The 27,482-nt window shown below is 43.0% G+C and overlaps 1 protein-coding gene across 2 annotated transcripts; it reads right to left on the bottom strand.

The window, feature by feature from the left end:
• Positions 1-1,322: 1,322 nt before the first annotated feature.
• Positions 1,323-27,482, bottom strand: Chrnb3 (cholinergic receptor nicotinic beta 3 subunit). 2 transcript variants are annotated; one of them, XM_059244303.1, is made up of 7 exons: positions 26,466-27,482; positions 25,145-25,232; positions 14,270-14,442; positions 12,858-12,902; positions 5,375-5,484; positions 4,283-5,165; positions 1,323-1,689 (listed from the first exon to the last, which is right to left on the bottom strand). In XM_059244303.1, the coding sequence occupies exons 4-7, from the start codon at positions 12,882-12,884 to the stop codon at positions 1,555-1,557; spliced, it is 1,155 nt and encodes a 384-aa protein (XP_059100286.1). In that variant the 5' UTR covers positions 12,885-12,902; positions 14,270-14,442; positions 25,145-25,232; positions 26,466-27,482; the 3' UTR covers positions 1,323-1,554. The 2 variants fall into 2 exon arrangements, with proteins under 2 accessions (XP_059100286.1, XP_059100285.1); XM_059244302.1 differs by lacking the exon at positions 25,145-25,232.

Raw genomic sequence — 27,482 nt, 5'->3', positions numbered from 1 at the left:
CCTCGAACTCACAGAGATCCGCCTGGCTCTGCCTCCCGAGTGCTGGGATTAAAGGTGTGCGCCACCACCGCCTGACAATAATCTAAAAATAAAACCTGAGATTGGGGTTTTCAAATATCAGGAACAAACTACTTAGAAGAACCATGTCTAAAATAAGCAGAGCAGACAGGCTTTCATCATTGTGGAGAACAGACTCTTTTAACAAAACCTGGGAGGGATTCTTAGCAGCAGCAAAGTCAATCTGATGCTCCCCCTCAATCCTAGAGGAGCCGTGGTGTGGGGTAAGGAAAGAAGGGAGACACAGAGAAAGGAATGTGAAGGCAGAAGACTCAGTGGAAATTCTATCTGTGGTGGTTTGAATAGGAATGGCCCCCATAGGCTCCTATATGTTAATGCTTAATCATCAGGGAGTGACACTACCTGAGAGGGATTAGGAGGTGTGGCCTTGTTGAAGTAGGTGTGGCCTTGTTGGAGGAAGTATGTCATTGAGGGTGGGTTTTGGGGTTTCAAAAGCCCAAGTCTCAGTGTCTCTCTCTTCCTATTGCCTACAGATCCAGATGTACATACAAATCTAGGCTATCTCTCCAACAGCATGTCTGCCTGTGTGTCACCATGCTTCCTACTGTAGTGATAATGAACTAAAACTAATGAAACTGTAAGAAAACTCCCAATTAAATGCTGTGATAATCATGGTGTCTCTTCATGGCAATAGAACACTGGCTAACACATTATCCAAAATCATGATCCAAGAATATTCAGCACTCTTCATTTCCTAAGAGCAGAAAGACATGTATTAATGAACGTAGTCCTAGTAACTAATGACTGCTTTTCTGTTCTAAGTTATTTTGATGAGATCCCACAGCAAGTCATAAATCACCAGAGCTCCTATTTGCACCGTTAGAAAAGCTCTGCAATGCAATCAACAAACTTCCAGTAACACTCATCTTAGAGAGCTGTCATAGTCAATCAAGATCATTTCCAATGAACACCATATTTTTGGGACATTCATTGAAAAGTGGCATCTTGGACCATTGCACTAACAGTGTTCTAGACCGAGAATTGTACCTATATAAATCCTGAAACTGTTGTCAAATATGTTCACCCACACTGGTAGAGAAGTAAGTACCACATGGCACCAGTATGCAGCTCAGGCCAACCACCAAGTCTGGGCAGATACCAGGAGTACCAGGATGGGCAAAACGCAGGCATTTGGGGATAAGTAGATGGAAGAGTCCAGGGGATAAGCAGATGCAGGGGATAGAGATGTGCAGGACTGTGGGGATGAATAGATGTAGGAATTTGGGGACTTCTGCACAAAAATGTAACTTGGAGTCCCCCTTGAATTGTCCAAATCCCTTTCTAAGGGCAGCAACCCATCACATTAGATCAAAGCCACATTTTCTCAGAGTCCTTCCATCACAGAAAGCTCAGGTGACAGGATGAGGGCACTACAGCTAGTGCATGCATCTGCATTCTGTGAACATGCCAGCAGCCGTTAGTCCTAAGGTGGGACTCATCTCTGCATGTCTTCTAAATGGATCTGGAGAGTCATTCCTAATGGAAACGGTGTAGCCACATCTTCAAGGCTGGAATAAAAATCAGAATGGAGCCCAAAACTGAAACCGTCAGAAAGAGCCACAGGAAGATCCGGTCAAGAACTTGAGCCACAAATTTCCAGTCTTGCACTACCTGCAAAAGAGAAAAGGGCACCTGTCATTCCAGAAGCTGAGCAGCTCTCCCGAACTCATTAAGGGATGTAAAAAGAGCAATATTGGATTTATGACACATTTTTAAGCTTTCAAAATGTATATGCACATCATTAATGACATGGACTTAGATTCTAACCAGGGATGTTATTTATCACACCCCAAGAAAAAAACTTGCAAGTTGAGTGTTTAGGAACACTTATCAACAGTGAAGATGTAAAACAAAAACTATAGAATTATTTGTATACTTGGAAATATTGCTAATCAAACACACACACACAAAAAAAAACCACCTGATTTTTATACAATGCTTCCTGATATGCCTATCACAAATGGATATCTTTAGAGCACTTTTAGGTAAATATCACAAGATTTTCCCCCTACTCCACATGTGGCCATGGCTCCTCTAGCTCCAGAAGACAGGACTGAGGAACAGAGGAAATGACAGGTGGGACATTATAAGAAAGGGATCTATGGAGACTTTAGTTAGGCTGGGAAGTCATGGGGGAATAGGTACCAGGTGTGGAGCAGCAGGTCCAGGAAGGAACAAGCCATAGGCTAGAGAAATCTGCAAGTGAAGCATGGGATCTCACCTTTAAAGGGACACAGAGTCCAGTTTCTATACATGGTCTCAAGCTTATAGCAGTTCCCCCAGAAGCTTTAGAGTATGATCACAAAAAAGAAAGCCTACTCAGTTGGAACCACTTCAGATCTTGAAAGAGGAAGGAGGAGAGGGAAGCAGATGGAGGAAGGAGAGGACCTTCTATATTCTAGGGACACACAGTTTCATCTCCCCAGGAATCTTGAAGCAGTACTGAGCCTCATGATAGATTGCCAGGGGAAACCAGGACACTGTACAGGGAATTGCTAACCAGTTTGTGGCTGGAGAATTTCTCTCCAGCTCCTGCCAAGTCCCACCAGTCCCGGAGCCCACTTATAAAATAAACACACAGACTCTTACATTATTTAAACTGTTTGGCCATTAGCTCAGGCCTATCATTGTCTAGCTCTTACACTTATATTTAGCCCATTTCTATTAATCTATACTTTGCCATGTGGCTCGTGGCTTATCGGTACCTTACATCTTCCTTGTCCTGGCGGCGGCTCCAGCCGTCTCTCCCTTTGCCTTCCTGTTCCCTCAATTCTCCTCTCTGTTAGTCCCGCCCATACTTCCTGTCTGGCTACTGGCCAATCAGTGTTTATTTATACAGAGCGATATCCACAGCACCAGTTGAGTATTGTGATCAACGTTTTCAGTTGCAGTACCTGTAGACAAGGATTTGGTAAAGACGGAATAGAGCAGGAGGCCCACCCACTGGCAGAAGGGGGAGAGCGGGCTGTCCTGAGCTTTCCAAGTTTAGAAACAGAACTGTAGCATAAAACACACAAGCAAGAGTAAAATGCTAAAATGTTAACCTTAGGTAGTGGGATTACTAGTGATTGTGATCCTCTTGTCTGAGTTTTTCAAATTATCTGTGCTGGTCATACTTTTTAAAACCCATTTAAGTATTTATATTAGTATTTACAAGAGATATAAAGAGTAAAACAGAAACTCCTTCCCTAATAGCTGAAGCATATCTGTAAGAGAAGGTGCTTTTCTAGTCTTTTGTTTTTAAATCAAAATCTTTACTTGTACAAAAAATATGATAAAGAGTTAAGAGAGAAGATAAATCACGCTGAACCTATGAAGACAAGATAAAATATAAAGTGTGCTTCCAAAAACACTTTCATAAACCTGTTCGTGAGCCTTGATCTAATTTTCAAGAATTTTAGAGAAAAATGACCCAAACCCTGCCTGTAGATGGTGCAGAAATAAAGGCTACTTTCAGCCTGTGTACTGACAGATTTTTGTCATTTTTTTTTCCCTTGTCATGTTCTTCAAGGTAGGTTCAAAAAACCATGAAGTTCTGACAATGTAACATGTCACACAGGAGAGGGGTGGGTCTGTGGCCAGGGTGGTGGTGCCTCTGCAACCTAGGCATTTCTGTTTCCGAGACACGATCTCACTATGTGAACCATGTCGATCTCAAACTCTGCATCTTCAGCTTCCTGGGTAGCTGGGATCCCAGGAGGGAATCACCTGTCCTTGTTTTTCTGTAGTGTCTACACTAAGTAACCAGTTCCCTTTCTCTTGATGAAGTATCTGTAAGTTCAAGGCCAGCTTAGTCTACAGAGTGAGTTCCAGGAATGGCGCCAAAGCTACACAGAGAAACCCTGTCTTGAAAAAAAAAAAAAAGAAAGAAAGAAAAACATCATAGCACGAAACAGTGAAAATTACCACAGGTCAGGGTAACCCCCTTTAAAGGTGCGATTGAATTCTTTAAAATGCAGTTGAGGAATTATAGCCCTGAATCTACAACCGCTTAGTTTTAGTCATGATACTTCCTTCTGTGAACTTCTTTTTCTAAAAACTTAACGCTAAAGTTCCTATGGTTTGCTGGGCTTGTTTTAGATGCCTTACAGAGGCTAGGTGATAACGCCATTGTGAACGAAGACCACATTCTGTTGTAAGGGACACCAGCATGACTTTCTTGCCGCTCCTCAGCGACAGCACTGTCACATCACAGCAGACTCACCTGGCTGATGAAATGCTCCTTCTTCACGTGCCTTGAAATGTATCGGATAGACTCAGCCGCCCTTTCCAGGAAAGTGACCAGAACTCTTTCTCCATCACTAACGGCCGTCTGTTTCTTTTTCCCTGAGACTTTGCCTCTCACGCCTGCTTTCCTCTCCTCTCCATCGGGGAAAGAGAAGCGGTCCATGGGGTCCTTCATGCAAAGCCATCTCGGGAGTTTTTGCAGAAACAGCCTCTTCACCCAGGGGGCCATGGGATGGTAGGTTGAAGAAGATCTGTGGTGAACGTTAATGACGAAAACTGTGACAATAATGGATAGGGTAACAAAAATCATAATGAAGAGGAGGTACTCGCCGATGAGAGGGATGACTTTCGAAGAAGACGGGATTATTTCTTCAATTACTAAGAGAAACACCGTCAAAGAAACCAAAACCGAGGTTGAGAGTGAAAGCTTTTCCCCTTCATCAGAAGGTAAGTAGAATACCAGGACCGTGAGAAAAGACAGCCCCAGGCAGGGGATTATCAAAAAGAGCGTGTAAAACAACGGCAGGCGTCTCAGAACAAAAGAGTAGGTCACAAACGGGTAGGAATAAAAACCTTCTCTTCTGTTGCCCTTCATCCCCTTTGCATTTAGTATCTCCCACTCTCCGTTATCAAAAAAGTCTTTCCGGTCAACATTTTCGTCGATCAGAATGAGGTCGACCATGCTCCCATCGTAAGTCCAGGATCCAAACTTCATGGAGCAGTTCTGCCTGTCGAATGGGAAAAACGTGACGTCCATGGTGCAGGAGCTTTTGTAGCTGGCAGGGGGAGTCCAGCTGACGGTCCCACTGGATTTCACGATGGCCTTGGTCATGAGGGAACCTTCGAAACGTCCGTCAGCACTGCCATGAAAGTAGTTACGCTTTAGTGACTGGACAAACGCTCACTGTCTGGAGGGTCTCCCCACCAGTCTGCCTTGCATGCCTTTCCCACCATAATGGCAAACAATACAAAGAAATCACTTTGATACAGAAGGTTAATTATTCCACCCACATCAGACTGTTCTGTGTCCTGTGTTCGTCTGCCCAATGCAGTACTCTGAGACACTTACTTTTCAAAGAGAACTATGTCAGGAAGCCAGAGCGATTCAGACGGAACCTTTATCGAATTAATTCCACCATATTCTTCGGGATTCCAGCGTAATTTTTGGTCCGTCCATTCCTGCGTGAAATGAGGACGCAGCAACTTTATTCTGAAGATTCAGTACGTTAGAGCTTGGGCTCTTTAGATTTCTAAAATTTACCAGCCCACCATTTCGAGACAAAAGAGATTTTTCACCCAGGTTAGACCATGGCATCCTGTGTGGGATTCAGTGCGGCTTCCGGATGCAACGTAAGCCAGCCTGGCCTTTGAACCTCCACATGCCCATGTCTGAACCAGTAAAGAGGTTCATCACGAAGGGCACTGATTCACGACTTGTGTTTCTATCCTATTTTCTCTTAAGAAACAAACAGAAAAGTCACAGCTGTGTGGGAAGGGGAATGCCTCTCGTCCCAGTACTTGGAAAACTAAGCAAAGAGGACCATGAGCTCAAAGCTAGCATGATGTATACAGTAAGATCCTTTCTATAAAGTGATAGCTGATCTCATCCAATTTGTTCCAGGAGGATTTGTCTAATGAGATTTCCTGGAGTCCAGTGATGCCGTCTATTTCATTAAAAAATCAAGAATTGGCAGATGGGTGACTTAATCGGATGCAAAATATTGAAATATGAATGATGCCTAAAAAGTGCAAATCACTTTCTAAATATTTATGTTTATACCCATACTGTGTGAGGCTCTCAACCATGGTCCAAGAAACTTTTGTTTCTAGTAGATAGTGTTCGATGCGGGGACCCATAACTCTTCAGACTGGTAAGAATGGGTGATTGCGAGTGCTCAGTGGCAGACAGGACATCTGTATCAACCTCCCCAAACCCTGCCACCCCACAGATGGCTCAGGGAACATCAAAGTGGGGAGTGACCTCTGGAAGAACCAGAGGTCAGGGTCAAACAGTATCTTCTGGACAGAACTCACATAGCTGTGGTTGCCTACTCAGAGTGTGCACAGGATCAAGCCCGTCAACATTCCTGTGCAGATGGGGAGGGACACCCAGGCTACCACTCCACCTGAGTAGTTATTGACAGCTGATGGCCGCTAAGGGGGAGAAAGAGAGTCTGTTTTCTTTAGGGGTATAATCCCTTGCGCCAGCGGATGGCCCTACACCCATGCCTGTACAGAGAGCAGTAATCAGACTCAGGGGGTTCTAGAAAATCACAGGGTTATTAAAAAAAGGACATAAAACTGAGTGGGGGAGCTCCTGGAAGGGGTGAGGGGAGCAGAGAATGAATATAAATAAAAGACACTGTACACAAGTATGAAATTCTCAAAGAATAAACTTAAAATACATATTTTAATTACTTTTACTTTAGATTTATTGTAATATGAGAGATGAATACTTGATTTGGTATTTAAAAAAAAAACTGTTTACTCAAGCTGTCTTTTTGTATTATTTCCTGTTCCTTCTGGCAAAGCAGCTTACATGGATTGGTTTTGGGTACAAAGGACACGTGTCTAGTTATAGCTGGCATTTTCATCTATGTGTTGCTTAAATAAATACTGATTTATTATCTCAAAAACGCAGTTCTAGAATGGATGGAGGAGGGGCTACTGAGGTCCCACTCCTGACTGGGGAGCCACTGGCAGTTGACTGTAGCTGAAGGAAGAAGAACTTTTCTTTGCAGTATGACCGTGGTACATTGCTTATGCCCCAGTGGATGGCACATATGGGCTGTAATAATTGGATTCAATGAGTATATATATATATATATATATATATATATATATATGAAGTTAGAAGGGAGACATGCTAAGGAGGCTGGGCAGAGTTGAACAGGGTCGTGGGGAGTGGATATGATCAAGACCTAATGCATCTACATGGAATGTTCAAAGAATAAATCAAAACATTACTTTTTAAAAAGAAAAAGAAAGTAAACTTGAAGCTCCTGATAAATCACAGTAGCTCTTCAAATGTGATTATCTCTCAACTTTAAAAAAGAAAAGAGAGAGAGACAAGAAGAAGAGGAAGAGAAGAAGAAGAAGAAGAAGAAGAGGAGGAGGAGGAGGAGGAGGAGGAGGAGGAGGAGGAGGAGGAGGAGGAGGAAAAAGACATGGTTTGGGGGAAGCTAGAATAGAAAATACTTAAAATGCTGTGTAACTGCAGGAAAGCATGCTAGAAGACCAGCAACTTAAGAGCCAGGCTAACTAAAGCATGTAGGATATTTTCTCAGCATTCTCAGGCTTCTCTTTGTTTCCTACCCCATTCTGGAAGAGCACACACAACTCGCTCCTTGTGACTACCTTGTCTCCTGCTGAGAGACTCTTGAACTCATCAGAGGGTCGGAGTCTGAGATGTGTTGACACATAGTGGCATTTTGTTGTTGTTGTTTACTTCACTTTACTTACCGCTCAGTTGCCATTGAAGAGGCTGTTTGCAATCAAATCCCATGCTGTGCATGACTCTGGTTGCAGACCTTATATAGTCAATGCAATGCAGCACCAACTGCTAAGACTTTCTTGTCCCTCATGTGCCGCTGCCTCTGTTTGCTTGTTTGTTTGTGTTTGTTTGTTTGTTTGTTTTGAGAGGTGGGACAGTTATTCAAGGTCCCTCTGTAAGCCAGGCTTCACTGGAAAGCGGGCATGGAAGAGTTAACTCTAGAACTGGGGTGGGGGTGGGGCGCTCTGTTTTCTGAAAGCCCAGGTGCTGCTATGCGATTAAGGCTTGATTATGCTCTTAATGTTTAGCCATGTGGACAGGTGACCTTAATCTGCTACATTTCATCAAACTATAATTTAGATTTAACTCTTTTGCAAGATATTTGGGACTGCTAGCAAATGTGTTCTCGGAAGTTACTGATGTGAAAAGCAGGACTCAAAGATTGCTTTGTCCTTGGATCTTCATGAGGAGTCGCTTTCTTACAACTTCAAATTCTGCTTAATGTGTGCAATCCTATACGCAGAAAATGAATTTGGCAGCAAAAGAATTTAAGCTGTGTTTTGATTCGTAAAGCTATGAAGTATTTTATCTAAATATAAAATGATTTTTGTCTGGCTTAAATGATGTTAAAAAGAATTTGAAAATGTAAATTTATCTAAAAGATTTTCTGTGGTCAAATTTTAATACACTGACACTTCTAGAAACTAGTTCTCCATGCCTGTCTTTGTTAGGGTTTCTATTGCTATGATGAAACACTATGACCAAAAGGCAAGGTGCGGAGGAAAAGCTTTATTTGGCTTACACTTCAGCATTGATGTTCATCACTGAGGGAAGTCAAGACAGGAACTCAAACAGGGTAGGAACCTACAGGCAGGAGCTGATGCAGATGTCATGGAGGGGAAACTACTTACTGGCTTTCTCATCCCACCTTCTTATAGAACCCAGGACCAGTAGCCCAGGGATGGCACCACCCATCATGGACTGGGCCCTCCTCCACTGATCACTAAATGAGAAAATGCCTTACAGCTGGATCTCATGTATGTATTTACTCAACTCCTTCCTCTGATGACTCTAGTTTGTGTCAAGTTGACACACAAAGCCACCCAGTACAGTGCCTAAAGCAATATGGCTTCCTTTTTCTAAAGATTTATGTGCTTACTTACGTGTGTGTGTGTGTGTGTGTGTGTGTGTGTGTATATAGTATATGCCACACCTATAGAGGTACCCATGGAGGCCAAAAGAGACCTGCCTGGCTTGTGAAAGTAGCAAGCACATTTAATCACTGAGTCATCTATCTCTCCAACCCAGCAAATGAGGCTTTCTTTAAAATATTGTCTGTTCTTAGTAACATTGGCTAAATTTATGTATCTTATGCTGAATCTGTAATGCTTTTGACTACTTTGGAAACGGAAGTCTTTCAAAGCAACAATATTTTAGAATACTTTATTGAATTAAAGTTGAAAAGGAGTGGGTGTGTCTATGATGAAAAAGAGGTAGTTATGTGTCTGACTGGAGTTGAGGAATAGAAAAGTATATATTATATGAAAAAAAGTTTAAATAAAACATTATGGAAAAGTCACAGAACTAAGGACATGCAACTTAAACTTTTAATGCATGCAAAGTGGCCAATGAGCTCTCTCTTTTATATACCATGAGTTATATGTCAACCTTTAACATATAAACTGGCTGATAAAATTTGATAATTCTACTATTTCTAACCAACATGATTCAGATGGGAAAACCAGCCATTTCAGCAGTCTATTAATTTAAATGTGATCTACCTCTATTTGCCCTGACTCAATAAACATTTTTACCATACATATAAAATATGCTTGCACTTCAGAAAAGGGTTTTATTGGCATTTGTCACACCTCTCTCTCCTCTCCCTCTCTCTCTCTCTCTCTCTCTCTCTCTCTCTCTCTCTCTCTCTCACACACACACACACACACACACACACACACACACAGAGTATCATATCAAACCAGTGTGGACCGATTCTGTCCCGGTGCTGGGGAACAGACCAAACCAAACCACAAGATGGGTGGTCAACAATACAACAGAGAAAACTGTTTATAGACAAAGAGGAAAAGTTATCAGACTCAAAATGAGGTCATACTGGGTATATGGTGGGCCAAGCCGGAAATCCCAACGCTTAGAAAGAGAGCGGGAGGGTCGTGAGTATGAGGCCGCTGAGCTCCTTTGTCTTAAAGCAATGTCTTGTGGTGGTGCTTGTGTGCTGAGTGAAGCCGTAATATAAACCCTTACCCCGACCTCCTTCAGATCATGAAGACCAATAGAATCTCAGTTTGCTAATAGGGTCTGGGCCAGGTTTCCCTGTCTCTGGCAACTAAGTGGTTCCCAGCCAGTGTGGGAAGATCCAAGTAGATTCTAGTCACAGCAAAACACGGGCACACAGCCCAGAGCAGCAGAGATAAAGAGCACAGGCAGGCTGTCTGGAGATGCACTCCACTCACAGTCCATTCTTAGAAAATCAAAGTGACGAAGCTCAGTCAATGAGGGCAACCTATACTCCGCTTGGCACTTAAGTCCTGCTGGGAAGCAGGTCACCGGCTTCTTGGGCTCAGTTTTCTTCCTTCTTAAAGACAGAAGGTCCTTACTTAAAACCGTTTCTGTCCTGTAAAGGATGACCAAGTCTAAAGACCCCACCTTGTTGCGGGCTCTGGAAAAGAACTAATTTCACATGGCGATTCATGGCGTAGTTTCTAAAACTGTGGGTAGTGATCCCATACAGGATCCTGTATCAGTATAGAGGCTTCGAAAAAGTTGGAAACAACTGTTTCTGGATGAATAACAACCAAAAGTTTCCTCTAAACTAAACAGGACATGAACCTGAGGTGTTTGGGGCAGAGCTCACCCACGCCGCACCGTGTGGCTTTACTGATGCCTTGGGTCTGAACCCAGTCTGCATGCTTGGCATTTGGTGTGGCATTGTGCTCCGCAGTGCCAACAAATGCTGCCTAAATGCGTTGCTCAGCTTCTCGGCCGCCATGTTTGGGTTGCATATACGGTTTGTGCTCTCCAGAAACATAGTGATTTTGTTGTGAAAAATCAAGATTTTGGCATTTCCCACCGTCGTTTCTCACCATAAAAGTAATAAAATCAGTGTATCTTCAGATTCTAATGCGTGAAAGTGTTTGGCTTTTAAAACTGCTGCTTACATTGCTGGCTTGAGTTTCACAAAATTAATTCGATGAATTTTGCCTCAGCATCAGGACAAAATTTCCAGGAATTTCTGAAATGGCCCTGAACTCACGTCTTCCGCTCCATATGTGGTCACACAAAGCAGCCTTCTGACCATTGGAGGTGACAAAACCAAGACACCATGCAGCTCTGAGAAACGCTAAAGATGCTCCACAGCCCACGGTGTTAAATGTTTGCTGGAGGTTTAATTTTTAGTAAAAAAATAAGCAATTGCATCCATCTCATAAGCATGTAAACTTCCTTTCATCTGTGAGAAATGGTAAAATTATACACACACACAAACACACACACACACACACACACACACACACACACACCAGGAAACTGTTTTAAAATAACTTGCTTCCTATTTTAGCATCAGTAAATATTTATTTTACATATCTCCACACCTACGTGTTTAAGGACCCCACAAAATTTCTTGGACAAAAGGGAGTGAAGAGTGAAATAATTTCAGAAACACTGCTCTAAGGGGACTGAGGCAAGCCCCGGGGGAGGATTTCTAAGCCAGAACAATTGCTCTTACTTTCTGCCCTCCTGCAGCAAGATGGATAGCAGGGGATAGAGATGCAAAAAGAAGCAGCTCAGGGGAACTTATGATGCTTGAGGAATTCATTGCATCACCGAACAGGCCATATTAACTGGCATTGAACACAGTGCTGGTCCCTGACACTACACACTCCTAGCCTGAGACTAACTCACACAAGCTGTCAGTGGTACTGTGAAAGGATGGTGTAGGCATTCTGAGGAAAGGATGAGGAATCAGAGCATGGATGGTGGGGCAGGTTAGGGAGCTGGTGGTGGAATTATGTGTGGGAAGGTCCTGAGAAGAAATAACGAATGGATGGATGGACGGCAATGCATTTGAACCTCGGACATGATGGTGCAGAATCTGAGGGGTCATGACATTGTGCTTCCTCATGTGGCTTCAGCAAGTCAGTTAATAAGATATTTATGGTCCCCAGGGATTTGATTACTCTGAAAGTTCAAAGAAGAAAGACAATCGAGTCTGCAAAATAAAATCAATAGAATAAAAATAGGTCCAGCTGGAGGGATTCCTCTGCTTGGGAGAGCTGTGCTTTGTCAAGGTCGTGGTTGAGAGGAGACATCATTGGCTAGTGTGGGAAGGAAAGGAGGAAAGAGGGGAACTGAGTGCTTTCGTCTTCATTTTGATTAAGGTGTGCTGGGATGGTTGGAACAAGTTTCCGTTGGTTGCTTAGGCATGAGAGCATTGTGAAGTCATGGGGATTATTGGGAAGACAGTTTATGTGGTCCACAAAATCCACTCCTATCTGGTTTTCAGGCCTTCTGTTTGACCTTGACACCTGCGTTAGAGATCTGCTCTTCTTGGGAGCATTCTCTGACTGTCCCCCATCTGGATGGCATCTTCGTGTAGTCATGGGGTCTTATACAAACTTATTTATGATGTACATCACCTTATAGTAACTATTCCATACGTAACTAACTCTCATCCTCTCCTTGAAGACATGGCTGTTCTTATCTTTGCTCCTAGGATCTTTCCCAATGTCTGTCACTTAGCAGGACTCTCAATAAATAGTGTTAAATCCCTGTCAGTCACCACCTGCCCAGGGCCACCCCTGTCCCATACTGCTCCACCCCTGAGGAACAGTGCCACGGGAAGGTGCATCCCCATACACTAACAGAGCTACTCTCCTGGGTTCACAGCTGAAGAGAAAACAGATCTTTCCCAGGCATCCCTAAATCTCCCCCTGAGGAACCCAGTGTGCTTCCTAGAGTGTTTTACAGATGGCAACATGTCTGAGTAGAGAGCAATGTCAGACCCTGGGCTGGTGGGCAGACACAGCTTTGGTGACCTCACCTGCTTGAGCCACACATTGGTTGTCATCAGCTGATTCTTTTCATCCTAAGAAAGGGACAATTAAAAAGGTTGAGCATTAAACAGCATCTTCCGGACACTGCACGGTAGCTGCAAATATTAACAGAAAGCAGTTGCAATGGTGTGCATAAAACCCGTGCAAGCCCCAGATAAACCAAATCCCAGTAATAAACCAGATCCCAGTGTGGAGATGGGCACTGGGCAGGAAAACCCACTCCTAGCTGTGGAGTTATTGGTCATTGTGAGTTTCTGGAGATGGAGAGAAGGTTTTCTCTATGAAGGTAGCTAGTCCTGCTTAAACCAACCATGATGCACACATCCAAGAATATTAGCCAGCCATAAATTGGTGTTGAGGATTTATATTTAAAGGTGTAGTGTTGGGTGATGAGCAGGGAGGGAGTTAAATCTGAGAAGAAACGGGAGCATGATCAAAACAAGTCATAAGAAACTCTCAAAGAACTAATTAAGGATTTTAATAGTTGGCAGTTAGAAAGGATTAAAGTAGAGGGTTTCAACTTTTTGGCTTTTTCTTAGGGAGAATCCTCAGTCTGGAAGTGTTCAAACCCCAAAAGAGCAAGGATTCCAAACTTAAGAGCAAGTCAGTGATATGCGGCCCTAAAGCATTATGCATATTTTGCTCAAATGAAACTACTCATTAAAACGAGCAGTAATTCATTATGGAGACACTTTTTATCAACTGAACAACTCAGAAGGCCTTGGATGGTGCAAAAAAAGGAAATTAGAGCTGGATGTAAGACAAACTGGGGATGATTGGAAGGAATCCTGGGGTATTGGATTCTCAGCCTAGAGAGGGAGAAGGCCGCCACAGCCTTGAGCCACACCCGAGAAGTGTTCTAGAGCTTTGGGAACCATCGTAGGGTGAGTTCCCACATTCAGTCAGTCTGAGCCTACAGCTTTCTCCACAAACAGAAACACAGCAGAAGCACAAACCCAAGAGGAAAGTGAGCAGAGATGCCAGGGTGCGGGTGAGTTCAGGAAAAGGGAGTCGCCTGGGGATGGTGACAGGGCACTGCCATCACTGACTTGTCTTCCTCTAAATGTAGGAGCCCTGACAGCCCAGCTCATAGGCAGCCGTGAGCCGGGATCCCACCTGTCACCTGGACCTTCGTCTTCCCTGTTCCCAGGCTTCCAACCAGGGGCCAGTTCTCTTCCATTTCCCCTCTCCACCTTCTGCCCAAGAATCCTACAATGCTGGCATGGAATGACCTCCCATTCCTTCCTCAGGATATTTCACTGACTCCTTGGAGCAGATTTCTGCTCACCATAGCCTATTTGTAAAATGTCAGTGTCAGGAACAGGGACAGATAAATGTCTGGAGTCACAGCAGGTAAGGACTGTGTGCTGTTTTGAACTCAGGGTGGAGGATGACTCACCACATCCACAAGCTGAGATATTTTCAATCCAAAATGCACTTTTATGGTGTCACTGGAGTTCAACACGGGGCGAACCCATTTCTGATAACCTTGGAACAAATGTCTGAGGAGGGCGTCTTCATGTTCGGCTATGGAGCTGAGTCCTTCGGTGGCTGTAAGAGTCTCCCGGGAACCTGGATTAAGGAAGCAGCAGAACAGCTGGATCAGCATCCTGCACCTGGAACCTTCATCTGTTTCCCATCAGCTGACTCCGCAGAGGCACTGAAGTGAGGTGCTCTGGACCCCACTCTCCACCTGCACGCTACTTCCCCGGACCACACCAGAAAAACCAAAGCCTATGCTTTTCCAGAGACTTCTCATCACTGTGCACAGTCCCTGAGGTGTCACCTATAGCCGCCACCTTACCCTCCATTTTAGGCCTCACCACAAATGCCACCATCTTATAGGAATGTATGTTGCCCACATGCTGGCTCCTTCACGGCACCTTGAATTTATTTTTTATCTTGTCCGTTGGTTGTACATGTATGTTGTTATTGTGTGTGTTGGATATCTATGCTATCCTTGTATGTATATTGTATATCCAGATTGTCCTTGTATATATGTTGTATAAATATACGTATGTATGTACAATCATATTATGTGTGCATTATTGTATACATATGTGTGTGTCACCTTTGGATGTGTGTAATATGTATACTTTTATTATATGTGTGTTGCCTCTGTATGTGTGTAGTATATGTATGTTTACTATGTGTTGCCTTTGTATGTGTGTTGTATATGTACAGTTTTATAATATATTGTTGTGCGCATAGTTACATGTTCTCATTATTTCCCCTCAAACTTCAAGTTGACAGGCACAGACAGCATCTATTACATGTAACCATGCTCCACATTCAGAACAGGGTCTGGCCCACAGCAGGCATTCATTTTTCACACAAACTATATGAAACATGGAAAGGATTATATCTTTAGTGAGCACTCACTATGTTTCTTTGTCTGTTTTCTTGTCTTCTTCCCAATGACGTCTTCTGTTAGAAGTCCTTCCCTCGTCATCTCTCAGGAAGAGCTCCCAAATATGTAAGCCCCTAAAGCAACCCTGACTTAAAATCAGAGCCTCAAGTTGGAGGAATGACATAGAAATGCAGTCTAATGAGTCTTCTTTACATTCAAGCATGTGCTGGCAAGCCTAAAGCAATGCACTCCCTAATTACTGTTTCCAGCCTCCCTGTGAATGCTCAATATCCTGTTGATAGCCTGTAAATCTGTAGAATTTTCTTTACCCAAGAAGACCTCTCATCCCACAGAGATATACACAATGACCAACAATCACAAGCAAAACACTCCCTCCAAGTTTACTAAGCCAAAATGCAGAGATTATCAGTTAGATGAAAGGCGAGAGGATAACATCCCTTTGGGTACATGAGGTTTCTACGGGGATAACATCTCTTTGTGTACATGAGGTCTCTACAGGCAGTTTCCTAAATGAGGAGCAATTCCAGGTGTACACATAACTGCTCACAGGGTGGCCGAGGCTAGGATAAGATGGGCTGACTATGGACATCAGTATAGAAGCTTCTCAAAAGACTAAAATTAGAACTACTATACGCATCAACTCCAGGCCTCCTAGGCATACACCCAAAGACCTCTGCATACTACTAAAGAGATATCATGTCCATTGCTGCTTTGTTCACAATGGCAAGGAAATACAATCTGCCTAGATACCCATCAGCTGATGAATGGATAATGAAAATGTGGTACACAATGGAATGTTTCTCAGTGTAAAATATGAAATTCAAAGGAAAATGGATGGAACTAGCAGATATATTGAGGCAAACAAGGCCCAGAAAGACAAATACAACACGTTTTTCACCTTTATATATGGATTCTAGCTTCCAATTTTTAGATTTGGATATTGACTTTGGACTTTCTACAGAAGTCAGGAAACTAGAAAGGACCAATGAGATGGAGAAGTGGTCTCAAGGCAGAGGGGGTGGAAAGGGATAAGCAGGGATGGAGGCAAGAGATGGGAAAGAGAGAGGGCATAAGGAGACAGTTAACCAAAACTAAAAATATATGAAAAGCCTTATGACTTTGCAAGTTAGTCAAAAAATATAACTCTTTTTAAAAATGAGTTTGAACAAAGATTCCTTGCGTGGATAAATAATGCTTCTCCCAAAAGCCATGGTTTATTAAATTAAAATTCTAGTATCAGGCATGTAATACCTATTAGTTGGTCAAGAAGGCTCCAGAAAGCCCTATGTGGTTAGGGTTTTGTCAACTTGACATAAACAAATGTCATCTGAGAAGAGGAAACCTCAATTGAGACAATGCCTCCATCCAAATGGCCTGTAGACAATTTTGTGAGAGCATTGTTTTTATATTAATGATTGATGCAGGAGGCCTCAGCCCACTGTGAGTGATACCACCTCTGGGCAGGTGATCCTGAATTGAGCAGGATGAGCAAGCCATGGGGGGGAAAAGCCAGTTAGCAGCATTTCCCCTGTGGTCTGTGCTTCAGTGCCGCCTTAGGGTTTCTATTGCTGTGAAGAGACACCATGACCATGGCAACTCTTCTAAAGGGAAACACTTAATTAAGTTGTTTACAGTTTCAGAGGTTTAGTCCATTATCATCATGCAGGAAATGGTGAGATACAGGCAGACATGGTGCTGGAGAAGAAGCTGAGAGTGGAGAAGGAGCTACATCCTGAACAATAGGAAGTAATCTGAGACACTGGGTGTGGCCTGAGCATCTATGAGACCTCAAAGCCCACCCATACAGTGGCACACTTCCTCAAACAAAGCCATACCTGCTCCAACAAAGCCACACTTCCTAATAGTGTCACTACCCATAAGCTTACGGGGACCAATTACATTCAAACTACCACAAGTGCCTTCCTTTAGTGTTGGATTATGACCTTGTAAGAGGAAATCAATCTTTTCCTCCTAAGTTTCTTTCTGTCACAGTATAGTAAGCAAGCTTGGACAGCCCCAAAACAGCAGAGGCTACTGTCATTGGAATTTGTTACCTACAACAATTACATTGTTATGGTGGTTTGAATGAGATATTCCCTGTAGTTCCTATAGATTCCCTATGGACATTCCATAACTGTTTGAATGCTTGGTTCCCAGTTGGTGGCATTATTTGGGAGGATCAGATGTGGTCTAGGGAGAAAGTATGTCACTTGCAGTGGGCTTTGAGGGTTCCAAGGCTTCTGCCATTCTCTGCTTTCTCTCTTTCCTCATTGTAGTCTAAGATGTAAGCTCTAGGCTGCTGCTCAGTCACCATGCTTGTTGCCATCCTTCCCTGCTCTGATGATGGTGGACTCTAACCCTCTGAACCTGTAAGCCCAGACAAACCCTTCCTTCAATAAGTTGCCTTGGTCATGGTGTTTTATCACAGCAATAAGAAAGCAACTAATAGAGAAGTTGGTACCAGGGAGCAGGTTCTTGCTGTGACAGACTTGACCATGTTTTTGTTGTTATTTGGTTGGTTGTTTTTTGTTTTTTGTTTTGTTTTGTTTTGTTTTGTTTTTGAGGAATGGGAAAGACTTCGGGACTTTGGACTAGAAAAGCAGTTAAATAATGTGAGCAGAGTTTAAGTAACCACCCATAGGTCTTAGGACAAAACCTACTACTGTTACTACTGTGTTTTGCTAAGTGGGCATGTTGGCAAACTGCCTTCTAAGTTTTTATGTTCAAATTCGTGTTTTACTGCCACTCCTTTCCTCGATCAGAGACATTTCTTCATGCAGTGGACAGAAGTCAATTCAGACCATCATAACTGGTCAAAAGTATAGAGAATAACTGACTGTTGAGTACTCAGCCCTAAATGGGACAGCTATATAATCCCTCATCAAGCTTCCAGTGACATCATGGAAGACCAGACAAAAATAATGGAGGAGCAGAAAGATGAGGAGAAGTGCCATGAAATTCTGTCTTCTGAACATGACATAAAGCCTTTGAACTCATGAACTCAAAGCAGCTGTGGTTATCCACACAAAATCCAGCACATCAGCCTTCCAGTGTGTGTGTGTGCGTGCGTGCGTGCGTGCGTGCGTGTGTGTGTGTGTGTGTGTGTGTGAGAGAGAGAGAGAGAGAGAGAGAGAGAGAGAGAGAGAGAACAATAGTCAAAGAATAAAAAGCCATGAACTTGAAAGGTTGTTGAGGGAGGTACACGGCAACAGTAGTAGGAAGAAGAAGGAAGATTGGTGATGTCATTATGATTTAAATAAATTTTAAATTTTTAAACAAAAAGACTGAAGAAAAACGAGATACATCACACTTTTCCCTTGGGAAAAGATTTCCAGTTTCAAACCCTTAAAAGTGTTCTTAGATGTTGTTTTAATTAATAATTTATAAACATTAATGGATAACAATACAGTGAGAAGGCTATTTGGTAAGAATTTGACTTTTTTTTTTCAAAATCTGTAATACAAGGAGAAAGAGGAAAGATGTGATATTAAATTTTATTTATCTAAAAAAAAAACCTGCCTTCCAACATGCCTGGGAAAGGACCTCGTGAGGCCCTGTCCCTAGCTGAGTTAGTGTCAGCTGGGGAAGGGAAAGTCTGTTTTCTTCAAGGGTGTAGCCACTGATAAGTTGTCCATGATCCAGTAATAACTCAACAGCCATGCCATGCAAGAGACCCTAATTAAATTCGGAATGTTTTAAGGGGAAAAAGGCATGGAAGTGGGTGGAGGTCATGTTGACAAGAACAGTTGTAGAGTTGCAGAGAGAGTGGGAGGAAAACAAAATAATATCATGTGTGGGAGTCTATGACTAGAATACATTGAACTCGTCAACAACGCACAAAAATTATTTTTGAAAACATAACAAAAAAAACATATGGGCTATAGCTGTTGTACCTCGCCCTTTCTCATCCACTCAAGAAAGCATATGTATGAGTACAAAATGCATTGAAGTAAAAAGCACTAACATGAGCAATAGGGAGGGGTGTGGCCTTACATTTGGGCTCACTCATGTAAAAATTTACCTTTCTGGAACTTGGGTGCTTCAGCTGTTATTAATAAGCAGAGAAGCATCTAAGAGCAGGTGACAGGGCAGCCGCCAGGGCATCAATAGGTCAAGGGACCTAAAAGCTTCCTGGAAATGGGAGGGGAGGGGATGGAGATTCCTGGGAGCTGCCTGGTGGAATTGGCACACAGTCACTGTGGAGAAAAACAACTGCTGAGTGGCCAGCCCTTGAGTAACAAGACAGCCAGCTTCTTCACTTCTGTTTTCATTGAGGGATGTGGAGCAGTTTGGGCCAGAGTGCTGTGGATGTCTTTCTGTATGCTGTGAATACGTATTGCTCTGATTGGTTGACAAATAAAGCTATTGCCCTATGGCAAGGCAGTTTAGAGGCAGGTGGGAAATCCAAGCAGACATACACAGAGAGACCCCAGCCGCTGCCCAAGGAGAAGCAAGATGCCAGCAGACTGGTAACACCACAGCCATGTGGCAAAACATAGATTAATAGAAATGGGTTCATTTAAGATGATAGAGCTAGCTAGCAAGAAACTTAAGCCATTGGCCATACAGTTTGTAGTTAATATAAGCCTCTGAGTGATTATTTTATAAGCTGCTGCAGGACTGTGGGGCCGGGCAGGACCAGAGAAAACCTTATGGCTACATCAGCGCTGAATTGCTCTAGAGAAAAATGGGGAAGATGCACCTGTTCGCTTCTCTGTCCTTCACCTGTGGCAGGCAGTGCCCCTTTTTGAAGACAGCAACATTGTTGAACAACCTTTGACTCACAGAACTCCTGTGTAGACCTAGGAAGTTGGAGAGTCTCCGTTTCCACATGCCTAGTATTCCACAGTCATGACAACATCCATTGTTGGAGTTTTATGTAGGCCTAGGAAGTTGGGATTCCTCAGCCCTAAACACAAGCCTGTCTGACACCCAACACGCCCTACAAATTTAACAGCTCTCTGGAACTCTTCTGGTATCAAGGACCTGCAGCATCTCCTCTCTGTCTTTCAAGTTTCTTTGGTCCCAGCCAACTGCTCTCTCTTGCCCTCTCTCTCTGCCCTCTCTTGCCATGTCTCTACTCTGCTCCCTTATTGATGAACTAAGCTCTTGAACTGTTGGTGGTGGCTTCTCTCTGGCTGACTGCCTTGCTGCTTGATCTTCTGACTGGCAAGCTGCCACTGCCCCTGCCAACTCCATTGCCTCTGCCATGGCTCTGCTGTCTGCTGATTTTTTTTTCTCTTCCTCTTCATCTTACCAGTTCAGCCCACACTACTAAAAAGGGGCAAGGAAAAAAAAAAAAAAAAACTTTGGAGAAACCTCTAATTGGGCCTAATGTTTTGACACCAGAGGGGGTGCCTCAGGAGACTGTCTCACAGCTGGCTCCCCGAAGGACAAATCAACAGGCTTATTCAGCCTGAGAAGTGCTATTTGGACCAATCCTAAAAAAAAAAAACCTTGTTTCTTTAACATCAGTTACAGTAGTCCCTCTGCTAGGCCACTAGGGGAAGTGATCCTCCTCCAGCCTAAATAGAAAGAGGTCGGAATCTACATTTCCACCAAGGTTTGTCATGGTGAAAATCTTGATACAAGGTGCTTCAGACAGCACTGGCTGAGGCTGTGCCTTCAGGAGCCAGGCCAATCAGGTACCATTCTTGTGTAGTTTTTTTCAAAGAATCAGTGGAATGTTCAAGATGCCATAGGGTAGTCTGGCTAGCTCTTTGATTGACAGCACTTTCGTTCAAGATATCCAGGGCAGTAAGGGAAACGCCAGCAGCTACCAATTAAAGAGACAAATGGCCTCATCCCTCAGCATCTTTTTTTAAACTTTTTTAGATTTATCTTCTCGTGTGTGTGTGTGTGTGTGTGTGTGTGTGTGTGTGTTTGTGTGTGTGTGTGTGTGTGTGTGTGTGTGTGTGTGTGTTTGTTTTGCCTGTGCATGCCTATGTGCATTATATGCATGCCTGGTACCCACAGAGATCAGAAGAGGGATGCAGAGCCCTGGAAATGGAGTTACATACCATGTGGGTGCTGGGAACCCAACCGGAGTTCTCTGCAAGAGTAGTAAATGCTATTAGCCACTGAGCCATCTCTTTAGCCCAATTCTTCAGCATTTTTGTTTATTTACAAGAATGTCATCAGAAGCAATGCTTACAGTAAGAAGCTAAAGATCATGTAATCAATACCATTAGTGATTTAAACAGTCCTTTAACTACAAAGAACACCTGCCCAGTGCTCCAAGGAGAGGCAGAGAGGCTGGACTCCCTCATCTGTCTCGCTGGCATCACTGACTAAGCTGCTGGACGACAGGCTGGACTTCTGGGAAGTCCTTCTATTATAGGTTAGCCCAATTAGCACAAATCATTTACGATGTTGCCTCAAGTGGTAGATTGAGGCACTCCAGGAATGCTAAAAACTACAGAATAATGTTTTGTATGTGCCTGTGCATATGCATGTACACACACAGAGAGACACCACACACACACACACACACACACACACACACACACACACACACACACCCCACAGGTTTCTTAGATCACATAAGCCTGTGCTCTGAGAATTTTTATGTGAACAAGATCTTCCTGAGGACAAACCAGACCCTTACCTTTAAATTTTCAGTCCCATCCAGAAAACTGTACAAACAATTATACAGTTCTTTTGAAGGGAGATAAGTCTGCATGTTGTGCCATAAAATCTAAAATAGTAACATCTGGATCTTGCTTTTCACCTGGTTCCAAGGGAAATGCATGACTCTGCTCTCCCAGGGAGGGGAACCCATTTCACGTTGTATTACCAATCTTAAAAGATAGAGCTCCCATAGCATATACACTTGTACTGGTTGGTAAAATGGACTAAATATTTGTGCCACTAAAATATCATGCATGAAAGGTCCAGTCCCAAGGTGAGTATGTTTGAAGATACAGTTTCTAAAAAGGAGAAACAGAGGAAGGGGCTATGTGAGGAGCCAGAAGAAATGATCTGCCATCCAAGAAGGGAGCTCTCACCAGGAACTCTCAACTCTGTTGAGCATGTACTTCAGCCTCAAGACTGGGAGAAATGAATGCCTGCTGCTTAAATCACCAACTGGTAGTATGTGTTGTATTATGGCAGCTGCAGCTGACTGGGGCAAGTCTGTTTTGACCAAAGCAAAATTCACCAAATGAAAAAATAAAACACATATGCCTCAGTCACTATAGCAGGAGCAGCGGAGAAGCCCAGACAGGTTAATGATTTGTCCTTTTAACGTAAAATATTAATGACGATGGGCATGTTTGATTCTTTGAAACTGTAGCCTTGTTAAATATTTGATGATGTGTGATGAATGAACAGATGAATGAATTAGCAAATGGTCACATTCTGTGGCAGACAAAGCAGTGGCCCTCGCTCGCTGCTCCAGGACACACAAAATTACGTGTAATCAAGATTTCAGGGAGTGACATGGTTAGTAAGCTGAAAGTGAATAGCAGCTTGTGATCTTCAGACTCATGAGCCAGATGATTCCACCTGCTTGTGATTATCTGGGGGTTGCATCGGAGGAAATGTGACTTATCTCCACCAAGATCCCCTTATTTCTACACAAAAAACAACAGCTTGATTCTAGGAGCACATGTTCATTAGTATCGTTGTTTTTGATGTTTAGTGACACCTTGCAGTGCCCTGTGCGCTTTACTGTTTGCTATGGTCTAGAAGTTCAGTGGCTCCAAGGCCCATGTGTTGGGTGGTAGCTATTGAGATGTACTGGAACCTTTAAGAAGTAGAAAGTGGGGGAGATCTTTATGATATTGAAGGGCACATTGAGGGGATTATGGGATTGTGGAATCCTCTTCCTTTTTGCACTCTGGCTCATGATGTAAGAAGTTTTTCCCCCAACTCTACCCTCCTGCTACAATCTGCTGCCTCGCCATAATCCCTAAAGAAGATCAGACTAGAAAATCTAACTACAAGATAAAATAAACTATTTATCTTCACGTACATTTATCCTACTATGTGTATTTTTCTACAGGTACAGAAAGCTAAACATCATCCTGATGTCTGATGCAGCCTAGCACTTGGAAGAGTGTGAGATTCTAACACTAAGGCACAAACGTTTGTTTGATCCCAGGAGGACATTCCATGCCGGTGTCTCATAAACAGCTCAACAGTCCCCTTCTGTAGCTGACGCCTGCCTTTGGGCCTCATCACTTTGCCCAGGGCTTCTTTAGTGGGGGTATCACTCTTCAGTTATTCTCCTTGGAGGTAGACATAGAAGATTTTATGGGAAAGGAGTGACCCTGCTTCAAATGAAACCCATATCCACTTGCTTTGAAACCACCCATGACATACTGAGTACCATGCAACAGGTGTAAATATCTGCCACCTGACAGGGCTTTCTCAATCCCTAGTCTCCCACATCTTCTCCCGTTCCCCGTCTCTCTGCTTAAACTCTCTGGTTTTTTCTTGGCAAAATATTTTCTTTGCAACCAGACACATAAATTCTCAGGCAGAAAACCAGAAGAGGAAGGAAGGAACGAACAGAGCCAGAGAACACAAGTCGAGAGGCAGAGATGTGGGATTCTATGCCTGCTGCTGCTTGTTTCTGCACAGGGAACTTGGAGCTGGAAATGTATTCCAAGAGTAGTGATCCTTTGGGCTCAAAATACCAAGACCCTTGCCAAGTTCCCCCATCATTAAAATAAGAACCCAGCAGACCTACACTGAACATCAGTGGGTACCAGACCCAGAGTTAGAGGCTTGCTATCTGGTCCGGATTCAATCTTCATCTTAGGCAAAGCATGTGAAGGATAAGCATGAGATAGGTAACTATTGTGGCTCCTCCTGTGCCTACAGAATCTTGGCATCCATGCAGCAGCCCCAAAGAAGTGTGGCCCACTAATTGAGGCCTTTTTGGTTTTGTTTAGGAAATATAAAAGAGAAAGCTCAGTGTGCCATTCCTTGGACACAGCCCCCCAACAGATACCCGTTGCCAGCTTCAGAGTAAGACTTTATCTTCTGGGCTCTTTCCTCCTGACCAATTTTCCTGGCCTCAGATTTCCAGGGCCCCTGCTCTCTTCCCATCCCCACACTAAATTTTCTTTTTTAGAGGGCTTTGACAAACTCACTCATTCCAAGGAATAAATAACTGGCAAGAAAACTCATGAAACTTCCCTTGGTTCTTTATGATTTCGCTAAAGGTAGCATCTTTGTTGATCTTCAACTATGAGAGCAAAGAAATTATTGAAAAATTTTAAGTCATTGAGTAATTTCAACAGTTATGATTGGGATATGTAACGTGTTTTTTTACATCTTTCGCTGTGTTTCGGTTTGGTTTTTCTTCCCATTATTATGCCGCAGGATTGGTAGCTGCCTCTGCTGACATGTGGATCTGGAACTCGGCGTGAAACCAAACAGTAAATATTTAATGGATTCTTCCAAGCATGAGAGCTTATTAGAATGATTTTGCTCTATTCTCTCATGTATCCACACATCCTGGAAGTATTCCCAGGGTACAGTAGATGCTTAATAAATATTCATTGAATGAGTAAACAGACATTATCCTGTAGGAAGAAGAATGCTGGGAAGGCAAATAAGCCAGAGTTCCTTCTCTTTGGGAACACACACAAGCACTCAAATGTGAAAAGTCAACGTGAGAGATGTCACACAGTAATATGCAACTGTTACTATTTACCAAATTCAGAAATATAAAAATGAAAGGGTACCCAGTGTCATATGAAAAATAAATTTGTGTAATTAAATAAATTTTTACAATGAGTAGTAATGTTAAAAAACTGAAGGACGGGGGGAGGGGGGTTCTGTCCAAAAATCTAAGTAGATCCCACTGGCTCCCGAGGTTTCAGAGTGAGATTGATTACAGGTCATTAGATTGATGATTATTATTTTGATCTACAAGAAACATATACTCACGGAATACATGACCACACTCTTGAAGCCTCCACAGTGGAGAAAAAGCACCAGGTTCTCTTCCAATTTCAATTTTCTAATGCACCATTTACTGTACACAGAGGACGAAGCACAGTTGAGCCTAGAGAGTTTATGTTAATTATCCCTGCTAGCCACTGAGGTGGTACTCTTGGAATGTGCATTGTAAGAACCAATTCTTTCATAGTAAAAGGAATATCCTAATAAATTAAAGCCAAAAAACAGTCATGAACATTAACTGTATGCTAAATACCCAAAAGTTGATTATCATTTTTATTATTGGAAGGCTATATTTAAGACTTTTCAGAGAAAAGATCTGGTGCTATTTGGAAGTCGGCTTGGTATTTCTCTGCACTTAGAAGTTACCCTGCTTGCTTTTGGGTTCAGTTATGGTGGAAGGCGACTTCTGAAAGTGTATATGATAGTGTTCATGTGGACCTCTCAGTCTCTGATTTTGAAGTCTAGGATTTAGTTCTGGATGTTCAGTTCTCAATCTGAAAGCTGTAATAATCCAATGTGCAAAAATACTACTGAGAAATGAAGATAGATGACTAATGGAACTCCACTGCTCAAAATCTTGCCCTTAGCTTCACGATGAAACTTTTCTGTTTTGTCTGTGTTTTGTAACAATTAAATGATTCCAAGTCCCAGAAAACTGGCATGTAGACGACCACTATCCCCTAAACTTTGAGGAGTGCCTTCCTCACTGCCTGCCCCCCTCCCTTTCTGCTTTCATTCTCACCTCTTATTAATTCTCTTTCTTTATCAACAATCCCTCTTTCCATCAGGTCATACAGCACACGGATATTCACAGACATTTTTTTATTATAGTATTGAAACATACGAAACCTCCTAGTTTACAAAACTTTGTTAAATTATTAACAAGTCTATGGGATATATTATACAAAATTAAAGATCTACACAGAGACCCAGCAATTATTAGTAGACATGATAGAAAAATGTCCACCTAGTAAATTTCCACTGAGCATTTTAACAATCCTGGGAAAACAATCAATGTCCTCGGTAACATTTCCCTCTTTTACGTCTATCAGGTTTGTAACACACAGCGATCCCAAAGAGCAACATGCAATAAAGGAGTAAGCCTTAAACCGTACTTAAAGCTCTGACTTCTTTAGCAATCTGTTTATAGAGATCTCATGGAGTTATCCATCTGAGCCACATTTTAAAGGTTATCCTGAAGGGATCGGTGCCTGCTTTTCCAGGAACAACATGACCCACACTGATGTTTGCCCTCCTTTGAATAATCTGACACCTGCAGTTTGCACTTAGTTTAAGGTGCTCTTACCTGAGAGAGCGACACTGAGAACCAGAAGGACCAGGAAAAAGCCTGGCATGATGTCTGCTTTAGAGAGGTGATTTCTTCCTTTCAGCCACACAGCATTGCCCCAGGAAAGGAGCAGGGTTGGAAAACAAAATACAAGTGGTTCAAAGTCTAGATGGAACCCAAGGGGATCATGACCAGCTGCCTGAGATGAAAATAGTCACAGGTCATCTCCCTGCTGTGTGGGTTTCTTAAAGTGCACTTCTCTGATGCCCAGTGAGCTGTCGGGTCTTGTGAGGCTAAAACATCTCTGGGTCCTAACTCCTGACTTATTATTTCACTCTCTCACAGAGAGAGAATGGGATGAGAGCGAAGGATGAGGCTAGAGAACTCTAAATCATTCCCGTGGTGTTTTCTTGTGATTATAAATCTGGGTAATGAGGATACCTGCATTTCATGGTCTCTGTCATGGAGGTCAGTGAAACACTGCCCACTAGTAGCTTTTCAGTTTGGACCAGGAGCTCACAAGTGATGATGATGTCCAGCCACCTTCCACGTCTAGTGAGACTTGTGCATCCTGATGTTAGACTATCTCTTTGCTTCCTTGAATCTGCTGGTCCCCCTCCTCTGGGCTACAGGAGACGAGCTGGTGGGCATGTCATCTTTCTGCTTCTCTCGGGAATCTGTAACATTGCTCTTCCTGTTCCACCTTCCTCATGGTGGATCAAACAGCTTACTTTTCCTCTGCACTCATGCACACACGGTTGGGGGAGGGGGGTTCTGGCAGGTACACATTTAATCAAATGAGCAAATGTAAAGTTGGAGCCACATAGATAAGGTGGCCAGAAAGAGAGACAAGTTACCTAAATGTGACAGATTATGGGGCAGCATTGCAGCACCAAATAAATTGGACTTTACAGAGGTGGATTTTGTGCAGCTTTGGGATTCTGCAAGGATGTCTCATTAGTCTTCTACTAGTGTGTGTTAGCCAGCTTCCAGTCACTATGACACATACCTGAGATCAAGAATTAATAACAAAGG

The sequence above is a fragment of the Peromyscus eremicus genome, chromosome 17, assembly GCF_949786415.1.
Source record: "Peromyscus eremicus chromosome 17, PerEre_H2_v1, whole genome shotgun sequence".
NCBI classification, from domain to species: domain Eukaryota; kingdom Metazoa; phylum Chordata; class Mammalia; order Rodentia; family Cricetidae; genus Peromyscus; species Peromyscus eremicus.
Note: the sequence above shows the minus strand (reverse complement) of the source record. Positions and strands in the feature narration are given on the sequence as shown.